General features: G+C 43.3%; 1 protein-coding gene across 6 annotated transcripts in view; it reads right to left on the minus strand.

The window, feature by feature from the left end:
• Positions 1-10850, minus strand: part of DCLK1 (doublecortin like kinase 1) — a 351515-nt gene extending 340665 nt beyond the window's left edge. For 2 of the 6 annotated variants that reach the window (XM_037986817.2, XM_007960118.3), the window contains exons 1-2: positions 10537-10850; positions 5162-5556 (exon numbers count right to left, since the gene is read on the minus strand). In XM_037986817.2, coding sequence (XP_037842745.1) covers positions 5162-5537 — 376 coding nt within the window. In that variant the 5' untranslated portion in view covers positions 5538-5556; positions 10537-10850. Of the gene's footprint in view, positions 1-5161; positions 5557-8999; positions 9080-10536 lie in introns of those variants that run through there. The other 4 variants (XM_007960117.3, XM_007960116.3, XM_073013378.1 and 1 more) reach the window with 4 other exon arrangements.
• Between the last annotated feature and the right edge of the window lie 2454 nt (positions 10851-13304).

Consider the following 13304-nt stretch of genomic DNA (forward strand, 5'->3'; position numbering starts at 1 on the left):
TAAAGATATTCTCCTACATGAGTGGAAAACATGTATCCAAGGATACTCATCACAAAACTGTCTGTAATAACAAAGAATTGGACACAACCTAAAAGCACATTGATAAAAGACTAGTTAAATAAATGATAGTACCTTTGTATAAAGGAGTACTATAAAGTCAGTAAAAGAACACAGTGGTTTTGGATGTGCCGATATGGAAAGGTCTTCACGATATATTGTTAAGTACACAAAGCAAGTTGCAGAACTGTGGGCACAGAAAGTTACCTTCTGGGCAAATTACAGTACTGCCCCACCTTATCCATGGTTTCAGTTACCTGCAGTCAACCGAGGTCCAAAAATATTACATGAAAAAACCCAGAAACAAACAATTCATGAATTGTAAACGGCATGCAGTTATGAGTGGTGTGATGAACTCTCACGCCATTTTGCTTCCTCCATCTTTATCACAAGAAGGGCAAGCACAGTACAAAAGGATGTTTTGAGAGAGACACTACATTCACATAACTTTTATTGCCGCATACTGTTATAATTGTTCCAGTTTATTATTTGTTTTTGTTGTTAATCTCTTGCCATGCCTAATTTATAAATTAAACTTTATCATATACCTTGCATCATATACATACCTTCATCATAGGTATGTATTCATAGGAAAAAAGCACAGTTTATACAGGGTTCAGTACTATTTGCAGTTTCAGGCAACCACTGGGGGGGTCTTAGAATGTATTTCCTTCCAGGATAAGGGGGCATTGCTGTATATGTGCCCTTCACATGCACTGGTGTCTCTGAGAGGATACTCAATAAACTAGTAGGCTGGGCGCAGTGTCTCATGCCTGAAATCCCAGTATTTTGGGAGGCTGAAGAGGGTGGATGGCTTGAGCCCAGGAGTTTGAGACCAGCCTGGGCAACATGGCAAAACCCTGTTTTTTTGGTTTTTGCTTGTTTTGTTTTTTTTTTAAACAAAAAAAAAGAAAGAAAGAAAAAAGAAAAGAAAAAGAAACTATGTAGTCCCAGCTACTCGGGAGGCTGAGGCAGGAGAATGGCATAAACCTGGGAGGCGGAGCTTGCAGTGAGCTGAGATCCAACCACTGCACTCCAGCCTGGGCGACAGAGCGAGACTCCATCTCAAAAAAAAAAAAAAAAAAGAAAGAAAAAGAAACTAGTAAAGTGGTCCCCTCTGAGGAATTTTAGGAAGAGCAGGTTTTATAGCTATTCAAAAATTAATTTTAAAAAATTTAATATAGCAAGGAGAGGCATAGAGAAAGCCAGTGAAATAGGGAAATAAAGTAGAGGATGCTCTATTAGGGAATAGGAAAAGATGGGTAATCCAGAGGCTATGGTAGGAAAGAGATTCCCTAACTATGGGGTGAAGCATGGGTTTAATCCTGAGAGGGGAATTATGATAGAAACTTGGAAAAAGCCCTTATGGAAACTACAGCTCCAGAGTCAGGCAATGTCCATATAGGGTTAGTGAAAAGCCAAGGCATGCATTAGAACCAAAGAAGAAGAGGCACTCATCTCTAATAGGGCAGATCTGATGAACAAATTCACTTATTTGTATCGAGAAGATTACATATCTACTGAGTTTTTATTTTAATGTTTAAATACAGTGTTCTGGCCCTCTCACATGTACACTTTCATAAGATGTTAAAAGAAGAACAAATCAGTCAATCCATCAATGCTCCAGGTTTACATTACATCTTTCTCCTAAGAGTTCAAAGGCTTTAAATGTCACACCTTCTTTTATCTTCACAACATTTACACACCTACAGTAGAATACAGATGGTGCAAAATTGGGGGAAATGAGGCCAAGTCTCAAGATGAATCACTTGCAGAAATAGGACTTCAATTCAACTTTCCTTATTAAGCATCATGATTTTTTTAAATAACATATTAAGGCCATTTTGAAAGCAAACAAGAGTATCACCTTTGGAATGCTCTTAGGTGTACGCATGTGAATATGTGTGTATATACATATATGCATAGGTGACACACAATCATAGACACACACATTCACACTGACTATATAATTTTGGCTCAGCTAAATACATACAGCTAGATACATACATCTACTAACATGCTTAAACCACCCTTAGGCATAATAATCCATAGATAAAAACAAAACAGTGACAGTGACCACGAGACTGTTATAAAGAAATTCACAAATATCACTGTAATTCAGAAATTTTAGTTGGAGAGCAAGTGAGAAAGAGCAAGTAAATAATTATAAGCCCAATACACTTGTCACTGCACCCACTAAAAGAATTTAATTTAAAACTCAAACATCGTCATATTGGAAGGGGAAATGAAAAGCTAATAACATGCATTGACGTTTACATAAAATTAGTATGTAAAGTGAGAAATATGAGCCTAATGATGAATATGAAGCAACGGTTTGCATTTTAACAGACTAAGCAAAAAATGTAATTGACAAAGAGGCGAATCTAAATGAATTTCCAGCTATTTAAACACTAACTGCAGCTGCATGCTAATTGTCAGTGTTATGAATTAGAAAACAATCTGTTTAAATGAAAATTCAAAAAATAAATGCAGCCAACATGGTGAACTTGCACACTGTACCAAAGTTAACATTCATTCAATCAGAGAAATTTTTTTTCAAAAAAGTCATTTTTAAACATCAGAATATTCAGTTGGCAGTTACTTCATATTGATTGAGGGGAAAAAGTATTTTGGGGCAAATGGAAATATTAAAGTGTTTCCAGGAGCAGCATCTTTCTTTCCTGGAATTATGTCAAGATTAAAAACATTTGTTTTCAAGAAGAAGCTAATACAATAACACCTCAATGTCACTAACAGCCATGGGAACAACTTAGGGTTTCTAGTTAACTTTACACTGAAATATCTACCATTCCATTGTATCACAAAAAAGCCCACTGTATTAAAGCAAACACAACAGTGCTTTTTATAGGAGCTGAATTCATAGCACGCAACATCTTATAGGCAGTTCTGAGCTCAAGCTTTGGCACTAGCCTTCCTGGGTTCAAAACCTAACTCTACCATTTTTTTCTTTGTGAGTTTGAGCGGATCATTTAACCACACTGTACCTTGCTTTTCTCACCTTAGTATAAGGATAACAGTTCCTACCTCCTAGGATCATTGTGAGAATTAAATGTATTCATATATGCAAGGATTTGGCCAGTGCCTGGCACATGCTCAATGACTGACAGCTATCATTATTACCTTCAGTCAAGACATCAGTCCCTCAGAGCAAGCATTATTTAGCAGTAAAAGACAAAGAAGATGGTGACAAGCATGCCATAATTTTGATGGTCCCTAGATGTGAAGGGAATACTGTCATCTACCACCTTCCAGACCCTCTCCTTGGTGGATGGAAGTCATTGGAGTATCTCTGGCCACTTCTAAGTAAAGATCATTTCTGGGTGGGAAACTGATTGAAGTACCCCAATCCCCATAGATGCTACACAAGTGACTCTGGAACACAGTGAGGCGTCAAACCATGGCTGTCTTAGGATGTGCTTTGAGATCTTGCCATATTTTTCCCTACAGCACTACCGGCCCTCAGAGGGATGGCTTGTTGACTGTCATGCACCTGACTTTGCAGATGACTTTTGTCCAGATCCCCTGGACTATATCACCAAATGTTTCATTTAACCTTGGATTTCCCAAGGTCATGCAAAGGACAGGGCACAGAAATTAAAGCCGAAACAGTAAAATTTCATGTTCATTCTTCTCCTTTAATTTACTGGAAGTTCCACCCTCTGAATAGAAGGAAAAAGGCCAGGTCCACAGGCATGTTGGCAGCATGTCAAGTCACCGAAAAGGGATGTGAATTCCCACAAATAAACACAGGCTCCTCTGCACGCTCTCAAGGCCAGTCACACTGTGATTAGGCTGGCATTCCTGCCAAGGCATGAAGGGAAGCAAAAAGAGAGAAGCCCCCAGCCTTGAATCACATACAAACACTGGTTACAAAGCAGGACAAGAGGGCTCTGTCAGTGTGCGGTCAGGGGAGAGCAGCCCCCATCTCCAATGGGGCTGCAAAACCGGTGCTTCCTGCTACCTGCACAAGAGAGGGAAGGATTATATGGCATCCCTCCTGGACCCAGTTGAGTTACACGGCCCGAGCAAATAGTTCTGGAGTAAAAATGAACTCAAGGCGAAATCAAGCTCTTCCAACACTCCATCCGACCTCCCTTTCCCAGGTTCTTTTGTACCATCTACTTATTCATCATCAGGATCTTGAGATCTCAATCTCAGAAAAACCAACTCTTCAAAGAGGATCTGCTAGCCTTTTTTGCACCTTGGTATACATTTAATCCCAGTCATTTTTCTCCAACTCATTTTAATTGGCGATGATTTCTAAGACAATGACAGGCTTTATGCCCTGTTCAAATCGGGTCAGTCCTGGGGCAAGTATAGGCCAGAGTCGGTGACTTTCTCTGCTTGCATAAGATACCAGGCTGCATCTATGGACGCAAACAGTCCTATTTCCACATTAAATGTCTAAAACAGATAATTACGATTAACCTACATTGGACTTTAAAAATTAAACTGAACAGATTAGTCCCTGTGCATCCTCAAATATCAGAGAAAGACAATAATCCTTTAAACTCAAAAGGAAGCATCGCAGTGGAACGAGTTGTCAGAAAACCTAAGTTTTGGTCCAGGGTCATCACTATTTTACCACGTAAGCACTCACATGTCATTTGAATTTTCTGGTCCTCAGACTCCAAAGATAAAATTAATGGGTTTGATAACTATCTAAGGTTCTTTTCAATTCTAAAATTTCATGATCCATTTGTCATTTTCAGTTCAAGTACTTTCGGATATCGTGATAGCAAAAGTTTAATTTGCATTTAGAAACGAATATAAACTATGAGATTGAAGAGATAAATGGACTTTTAAAATTAATGCAGCATGGGTATGAGAAAGAAAATACAGAATGCTGTAGAATTAGGCACTTTTTCCCTTGGCCAATTATTATAAGCTACCTGACAATACCATTAATTTTTTTTTTCCTTTTTACACTACACAATAGCACATTCACATGTGAGAAACTATAAGAATCGCAGCCATAAGGCTGAATGCCAGCTGTCACAGGGCAAATGCGAATAGGCTACAACACTGGAAATCTGAGCCTGGAATCTGTAGGGCCACGTGGGGGTTATCTCACAGCGCTCACCTTCCACCAGTTGGTCCAGGCTGGAAATCTTCTTGAGCCCATCAATGGTGTAGATTGTTCTCACTCCCTGGGGCAAATTCACGTTATCCGACAGAGTTCGGGTCAAATCAGCCAGCAGGGCCTCGAAAGATCGGAACCGGTCTGGGGAGATGGCATACACAATCCCTTTGAAGTATCGATCTCCGTTTCGATAGAAACGAACTTTCTTGGCCTTCTTCTCGGAGCTGAGCGTCTGCAGCGTGCGGGTGCGGTAGAAGCTGCAGTGGGCGCTGTGAGTGGGGCTCGGCAGGCCGTTCACCCGCGACCCTCGGCTGTATCTCTGCGCCTTATCCCGCTCGTCGAAGTGCTCCAGCTCCATGTCTCTGCCGAAGGACATGATGGACTTCAAGTAGTACCTACGAGCCCCAAAAACAAAAGCAGACACACATATTGATGTAGGTTATATATATATATATATGTTACAACATATATATATTATATATACACACACATACTTTTTTTTAAATTGGGGACAGGGTCCCGCTCTGTCACCCAGGCTACAGTGAGGTGGTACTCACTGAAGTACTCACTGAAGCCTCACACTCCTGGGCTATAGTGATCCTCCTGCATCAGTTTCCCAGAGTAGCCGGGACTACTACAGGTTACAGGTGCCTGCACCACACCTGGTTAATTTCCTTTGTTTGTCTGTTTTTAGTAGTAGTGATGAGGGTCTTGTTATATTGTCCTGGCTGGTATTGAATCCCTGGCCACAAGTGATCCACCCCCGCCCCCCAACGCCTTTGGCCTCCCAAAGTTTTGGGATGATGTTATTTTGAGATCATGATTTCAAAGCGTCTGCTTCAGAACAGCTGGGTGGAAATATTGCTGTAACTGATGACACATTTAATATGAGTTATCAAGTGGGACAGAAAGAGAAAGGGATGTGAATTCGTACAAAATAAACACAGGCTCCTCTGCACGCTCTCAACAGAAGGGGCCGACCCCAGCAGAAACAGCTTATTAATCAACCACAAATTTGTTAGAAGCAGCTCCTAGGTTGCCCGCGGTGCATCAGGCTTCAAACAGATATTATTCTCAGTAGACACGACAACTTTCCAAAGTATTTTCCTTCCTTACAAATGAAGAAACTGAGGCACAGAAAAATTTCTCCTAAATTGCTCCAAGGAATACAATTGAGAAATGCTTGTACCAGCAACTCTGTTCCAGGTTTCCCTGACTCCAAAGGCCACTGCTCCTTGCAGGGCACAGTGCTAATCCTGGTAGCAGGAAGACAATAAGCTCTCCTATCATTATCAGTGAAAGATAAGTAGCTATGGTGGGCTGGGACAGAAAGAGAGGGCAGGCAGCATAACAGTCAGATTGTCAAAGTTTTACATAGTGTTTGTGCACCCCATGGCCAGATGGAGAGCAAATTAAATCAATCTGTAGGTTGGACCAACTTAAAGAAGATTTTCCAACATATTCACACATTCAATATTTTTAAAAGCAAATTCACTATACTTCATTTACTTACATTTAGTACTTCAGAAAAGTTGAGTTTAAAAAAAGAAGAAAAAGGAAGAGGAGGAGGAGAAGGAAGAGAAACAAGAAAGGAAAAAAAATGTTGCTTGGAAGTACATTTCTTGGTTCTTCCTTTCATGAAGGCTCTCTATCTTTGTGATTGAAGAAATTGAGGCTTAAAGATGTCGATTTACACTTGACCCCATGCTAGCTGTGTAAGCTTAAAAAATCTACTTGCTCAGAATCTTTAAGCCTTGATTTCCTCAACCACAAAATGGGAATGAGAACAGTACCTACCTCGTAGTCAGTATCAACTATTAAATAAGTTCATGCACATGAAATTCTTAGCATAGTGTCTGACATTCGATAAATACTAATTTTTTTATTAATCAAATCTGTTTTCCTCTTCCTGGCCCTGACACATAAAGAGCTAATAGGAATAGAATCTTTTATTTCTGGCAAGAGAGGCTCTACTTTCTTCCTCATCTCCATCTCATGACATTTTGAAAGGTACGTCTGCAACCGCTGGTCCCCACAGCAAGCTGCCTGGGGGGACCAGTTCATCCTTGCTAAGGGGTTGGTTGATAAAGGTTTGTGGAGTCTTGCAGGGGAATCTGTGTTTTAACGAGACAATGTAGAAAGTGGAAAGACCAACGCATTCAAAGGAAAGAAATTTTAATGACAAAATTTCAGGCATGTTGAAATAGAATATCAAGAAAATGGAAAATCTGGAGCAAGAACCTTACAAGCACTTCCCAAGTCCCACCATATAGATGGACATCACCTTTCTGAAGGTCATCCAAAACTCACCAAAGTACCACTGTCTCCCCAATCTTTCTTTGACCCTCAGTAAACTGACCTCTGATCCATTCAGAGTGGCTAAAATTTCACAGCCGAAAGCATGGCTAGAGATTTGGTACTCCAGAAATGAAGTGGAAGAAAGCAATACTTATTGAAGGCCTAGGATGTACGTGACACTATTACTCATCAATCAGTTGTATAATATGCTAAAAATTTTCTTCTAAACCTCATATTAATCCAACAAGTTAGGTAATACTATCAGTACTCAGGTAACTATGGAATTAATCTAGGGTCCCAAAATTATAACTGAGGGGTTGAGATTTGAACCCAGATTTACTGTAACTCCAAAGTTGGTGCTTTCCATCCCTTGCTCCTTTGAAACTGGTTGCTCTTCAGCATGAGAAGCAAGATTTTGTAAGCGCTCACTCCTAACTAGCTCAGTGACCTTGGACAGGCCACATAACTGAACTGGACCTCATCTGCACACAGAGGAAGCAGTGGTCAGCAGGCCTCTGATGTTCGTGATTCTATCTAGCTGCTTATGGATCCACTGCTGACCCCACTGAAGGTCTGGGGAGGGAGAAATGAAGTGTGATTTAAACCTGGAGTGTTAATGAGTTCAGTGTACTTTTTTCCCTCCAAAAATGAAAACTATTTCATGCATCTTAATAACTCATAGGAGTCAGAATATGCATTTTTCAAAAAAAGTTATACCATATATAGGCAGCTCTGAACTGGTTTCATTGATTTTGAAGTTAGATAACTTAAAACAATGATCACTTGATATCCAATCCTGTAGGCATTAGTTGTGAAACAGAACCATTTTTGCCCATGATAATGGTAACGGCTCTTACTTTTTAATTTATATGTTTTTAAAGCGAGCTCTCTTGTCTTCTAAGAGGGGGTGTGTCTTGGGGGTGGAGTGGAAGGCACTCCCAGTACTCACACCAACTCACTAAGCTCTTCAACATTTTGTAAATTATAAAGGCCAAACTCGCTTTTGAAGTTTGTGTTTTATTCTTAAAGGCAGTGATCATTCTCCCAACACTAGGGGTTTGGGGATTTCCTTCCAAATTGATATAAACTAAAAGAAAACAAGCAGGGTCATAGGGAAGGATGGCACAGTCCTGTTACCAGAAAGAGTGCACTTCAAATTCTCAGTGACTGACAATTGGCAAAGGCCAAATAATTTGGCAACAGTTTGAATTCCCTGGGGGAACGGCCTTTTAGGACCAAGAATTCCCACACCAGATGAAAAGAGAAGAAAAGAACAATTTAAAATAGAAAAATGGTTTACTTTGTTTCATTTTATTTGCATATTTCCTCAAACTGGATCACAGGTTCATCCAGGACAGGGCTACACCTTTTACTTCCCTTCCCTGAATCTGTCCAAAAGTGGGCAATGGTGTCGACAAAAGAAACCATATTCAGAGTGAAATCATTTTCCAGGCTACAGCTACCTCTAAATGAAGCACACTCCACATGGTAGTGTGCTGGTAATTATTCGTGGCAACAAAATAGGTGTTCTTTCCCTCACCTTGGCTTAGTCATACATTTGAACCATGCATGAGCTTCTGAAGGTCCGCTGGCCTTCCACAGGTTCACACTTTCTGCACAGGAAGCCTGCGAGAACACACAGCTCAATGTTCAGAGACCATAGGTGGCCAAGGGCCTGAGTGCACATGTGCAGTGGCACCAGGATGGTAACCACAGCGCCTCAGCCACAGCGACCACAGACACTGGAGGGAAGAAGGGCGACTGGCTTTCATCAGAGCTTTTCCTATAAATCCTGCCATTTCAAGAAACCAACATCCCTGAGTGCTCTCAGTGGGATTTCTCACCATTTTGAGGAATCTATGTTCATCCTTCTCTAGATGAGCACATGGTTCTTGTTTCAGAAATTTACACACATACATACCAAGAAAAAAAAATGGCATAAATGCTACCACATCTAAATACATGCTGGACCTGGAAGTCCCAAGGCATATTTTAACCGTAGGATTAGGATTCAGGTGGTCTGGCATGGAATAAAAGGCACACACATACCTTCCAGGCCTGTGCACCACCACGGACGTAGACATCACAGGGTGTGTGCATACCTTTTATAATTTTCCTCTATATGACCTCTCTTAAAAATCCCTTCTGACCCGCATCCATGTGACATTTCATACTTAAAACGCTGTCCTACTTTCCTTTCCCACTGAAAGGCAACATATTTAGGAACAGTCATAAAATGTATTCACGAAACACCCTGCAGTGTGGTCGCTGAACGTGTGTGCACCGTGCCCGGACACACTCACAGGTGCAGCAGAGAGGGAGCCGGTTTGAATGAAACCTTTCATCTGCTCTCTCACCGACCAAGCATTCCTTGCCAAATCCAGCAGCAATTCCGCGCAAACCTGGTTCTCAAAAGCAGCCTCTTTTGTGGGGCATTGCGGGGCTGTGCGTGCGCTCCCACTAGGAGGAAAAATGCCATTTCCTCTCTGCATGCTTTTAGCACTGCAGGTACTAATTTGAACATGAGGCAGCCTCGCTGTCCCTGAAGGAACTTGAGACCCTGCAAACGTACTTGCAACACCCACGCTGCAGCCACCACCACGCACGAATCGACCCCATCCACAAGCACACATCTCTGGCCCGGGCACACAGAAAAGCACACACACAATAAGAGGCCCGGCCCGGCCACTCCTTCCTTGGTTCCCGCTCCGCAGCCAGTTCTGACAATGATAAGCACCTCTCCCAGCTCCTCCGCCCTGACTCTCCATCTCCACTAACAACGCGAAAAACCTGGGAGGGCCCGCTCGCCCGACTCCAGGTTTAAAGACCCATGGCACCAAACAAAAGAGGCAGGTGCCAGCAGCCCCGGGGCCGCCCGCACGCAACCCCCCCCGGGTCAGGCCAGGCTGGCCAGGGCAGGGCGGCCGCCTTTCGAGGAACTGCTGGCGGGGCGGCGGGGCCAAGCTGAGCGCCCGCCCTGCCCTCGGCGCCCCGCGGCTGCGGGCGGAGCGGCCGTTGCGGAGTCCTCCGGCCGCCCTCTCCTCAGCTCCCGTCCCCAGGGAAGGCAAACCACGCACCGGTCCGCGGAGAGACGCCGCCGGGGGTCTTTGTGGCCGTGCTGGGGGCCGCCTCCTGGTGCTGTCCTCGCCGGGCTAGGCGCGGCTGGGGCTGCGGGGCTGCAGGGCTGGGGGGCGGCGGCGGGGCCGGGCTGGGCGGCAGCAGCTGCTGGAGCGCGGCGTCTCGGTTGCGGCCACTAGTGCAGGGATGTGCCTCGGCCGGTCCTCATTGAAATGCAGCGCTTCGCACAACCTCACTCCAGCCTCTCTCTCCAGAGGAGGGCGGCGGCGGCGGCAGGCGCGCTCCCTTTTCTTGTCTCTCTCGCTCACACGCCCTCCCTTCTCCCTCCTCCTCCTCCTCCGCGTGCGCGCCCCGTAGCCCCCGCCCTTCTTGGCAGGGCGCACCCACCACGGCTGCGCCCCAGGTCCTCCTCCCTCCCAGCGCCCTATTCCCACCGCAGCGACCTCGGTACATCTGGCCTGACTACACCCCTAAACCTCCCTAGTCCCCAGAAGTGGTCGTTGGGAGGTGGGGGCAGATCAGATGGTGGAAGAGAACGTGGACAGGGCTGAGTCTGAGCCAGGAAGTGTGCAAGCCAGAGAGGTGATATGACCCAGAGATGAGGCCCCCACCGTCGGGGGAGGGAAGGAGGTACCCACACCCATACCTTTTGATGTGACCTCACTGTCTGACACCTTTCCCAGGGTATGGAAGCCAGTGGATCACCCTCTCATCCTTCTTGCCCGGGATGCATCCACGCAGCGCCTCTTCGGATGACCAACCCTCCCAAGCTATGCACTCTGGTGCCCCCCACGTTGGGAAGAGCTCGATCTGCTCATGGATCCCACACCCATCATCTCCACTTGACCCCAAGATATGAGTCACCCTTGGAATAGTGTCCTCCGCTTAGAGTCAAATATGTTCCAACAGGCCCTTGAGAACTTAAGGGCCAGGTTTCACTAGTGGACACTTTGTGGCTGCCAAGGCTGGGTGTGCGGTGGAAAGCCCCATGAGCTCATGCGAGCCTCTCCTCCCAGAGTGGGAATGTTCTCCTAGCCCAGGCTGTTCACAGCTTCCTCCAGTCTTTGCACAAAAGTCCAGGGAGTGGGAGCAGCTCCCAGATTTCGGTGAAATCTTAGACTGGCTCAGTACGCAGCCTGAATGTTGATCCAGTTAATCTGACTTTCAATCCTGTCGCCCACGACCTGTGTTTGTCCCAAATACACGTAAGTATACAAATACACATAAGTATTTTTCTCTCTTCCTGAGCCTACACCTTTCAATGGAAAATTAAAATTTTATTTTTCTCCTGTCCATTGATCCCAGTTATGTATTTGACTACTTATTATTAAAAAGTACTATTCTGAAATACTTTCCAAGTATGATGTAAATGCTAAATAATTACCATTTGTTTTAAAACACAGCTCAAATGAGATCCATGCTACATATTCCACAAGTGATGCAATATTTATTTTTGAACTATTTAATAGCCCAGAGATGAGAGTACAGTGAACTCAACAAATTAACTAAATGCAAAGTAGTAAGCCTATTCTTTCACATTCTGATGCAAAATGAGAGCCATGGGGGTAAATTAAGAGAAAGGAAGAAGCCAAGTACATCTTCTGGAGAACAGAAATCAGAGCTTCTTTTTATCTTGCCAATGACAAATGCCAAGTGATTTCTTCCAAAATGCTAAGCCAGGAAATAAATTTCATCTGTTAACCCCTATGGATATTCTACTAGGGTCATTTCTTAAGAGCTTTAAGTAACTCACCAGCGTCTTACCTCTTCCTAGCACACGCATATAATGTGTTTAGGGAAACACCTTTGTGTTTGAGTCTCTCGGTAGCAAAGTGCTCTCACTAGAAATAGTTGAGCATCATTAGCTCTTTAAGGAAATCAGGGGGTAACTGATAATTAAGTAGATGAGCACATTAAATAGTTCACATTGGCCCTACATCATGGTCATATCATTTAGTCCAGGACAGCAGGCTGGTACTAAAGTTCATTCCCGGGTAGCTTAAGCCTTTGGCAAATCTAATTTATATTCAACAATAATTCCTTATTGAAATGAAATTTAACTAGAAAACTCCTAATTCAAGTAATTTTCAAAAACGAATGCTACTTCCTTTACATCACTAAGGTATTGATCAAAGAAGTGAATGGAATTAATACATCCTTTCCCCCAGGATCATCTGAAAGTAATGGAGATCTCACTCTAGCTCACAAAAGCAAATGCTATTTAAGCTGTACCCCAACTGCCTCCCCAAGCAGACACAGCTCTGTATCCTACAGGTTGAAAATGACTAGGCCCCAGTTCTGTCAGTGGCTCCCATTAACTCAGTGCTTGCTTTATGCCATGCTGGGGGCTTTTATACATTTTCTTATTTCATTCTCATAAGAACCATGCAAGGTAGGCATTGACATTATTATCCTCATCTTACAGATGACGGAATTTAGACATAGAGAGGTTACATCATTTGCCCACAGTCATGTAGCTTAAAAATGTCAAGCCCAACTTCAAGATTTAAAATCCCTATGTTTTAAAATTCAAGTCAGTTTTTCAATTGCTAAGGCCATATGCTTATAAAGCAATACCAAATTCTAGTGCAAAGTGTAATCTTTTTTGGAAAATGCAGTCTTTTAATCAAAGAGCTTATTACTTCATAACAGAGAGTTAACTCCTTGCTATCATGAACACTGCTTCTTTTAGTGACGGATCCCCTCAAATGTGTCTTTGGACTAAACTTCTCATGAGGACATTTGCACTTTAACCTCTGGCAACATA

This window comes from Chlorocebus sabaeus, chromosome 3 (assembly GCF_047675955.1).
Source record: "Chlorocebus sabaeus isolate Y175 chromosome 3, mChlSab1.0.hap1, whole genome shotgun sequence".
NCBI lineage: Eukaryota > Metazoa > Chordata > Mammalia > Primates > Cercopithecidae > Chlorocebus > Chlorocebus sabaeus.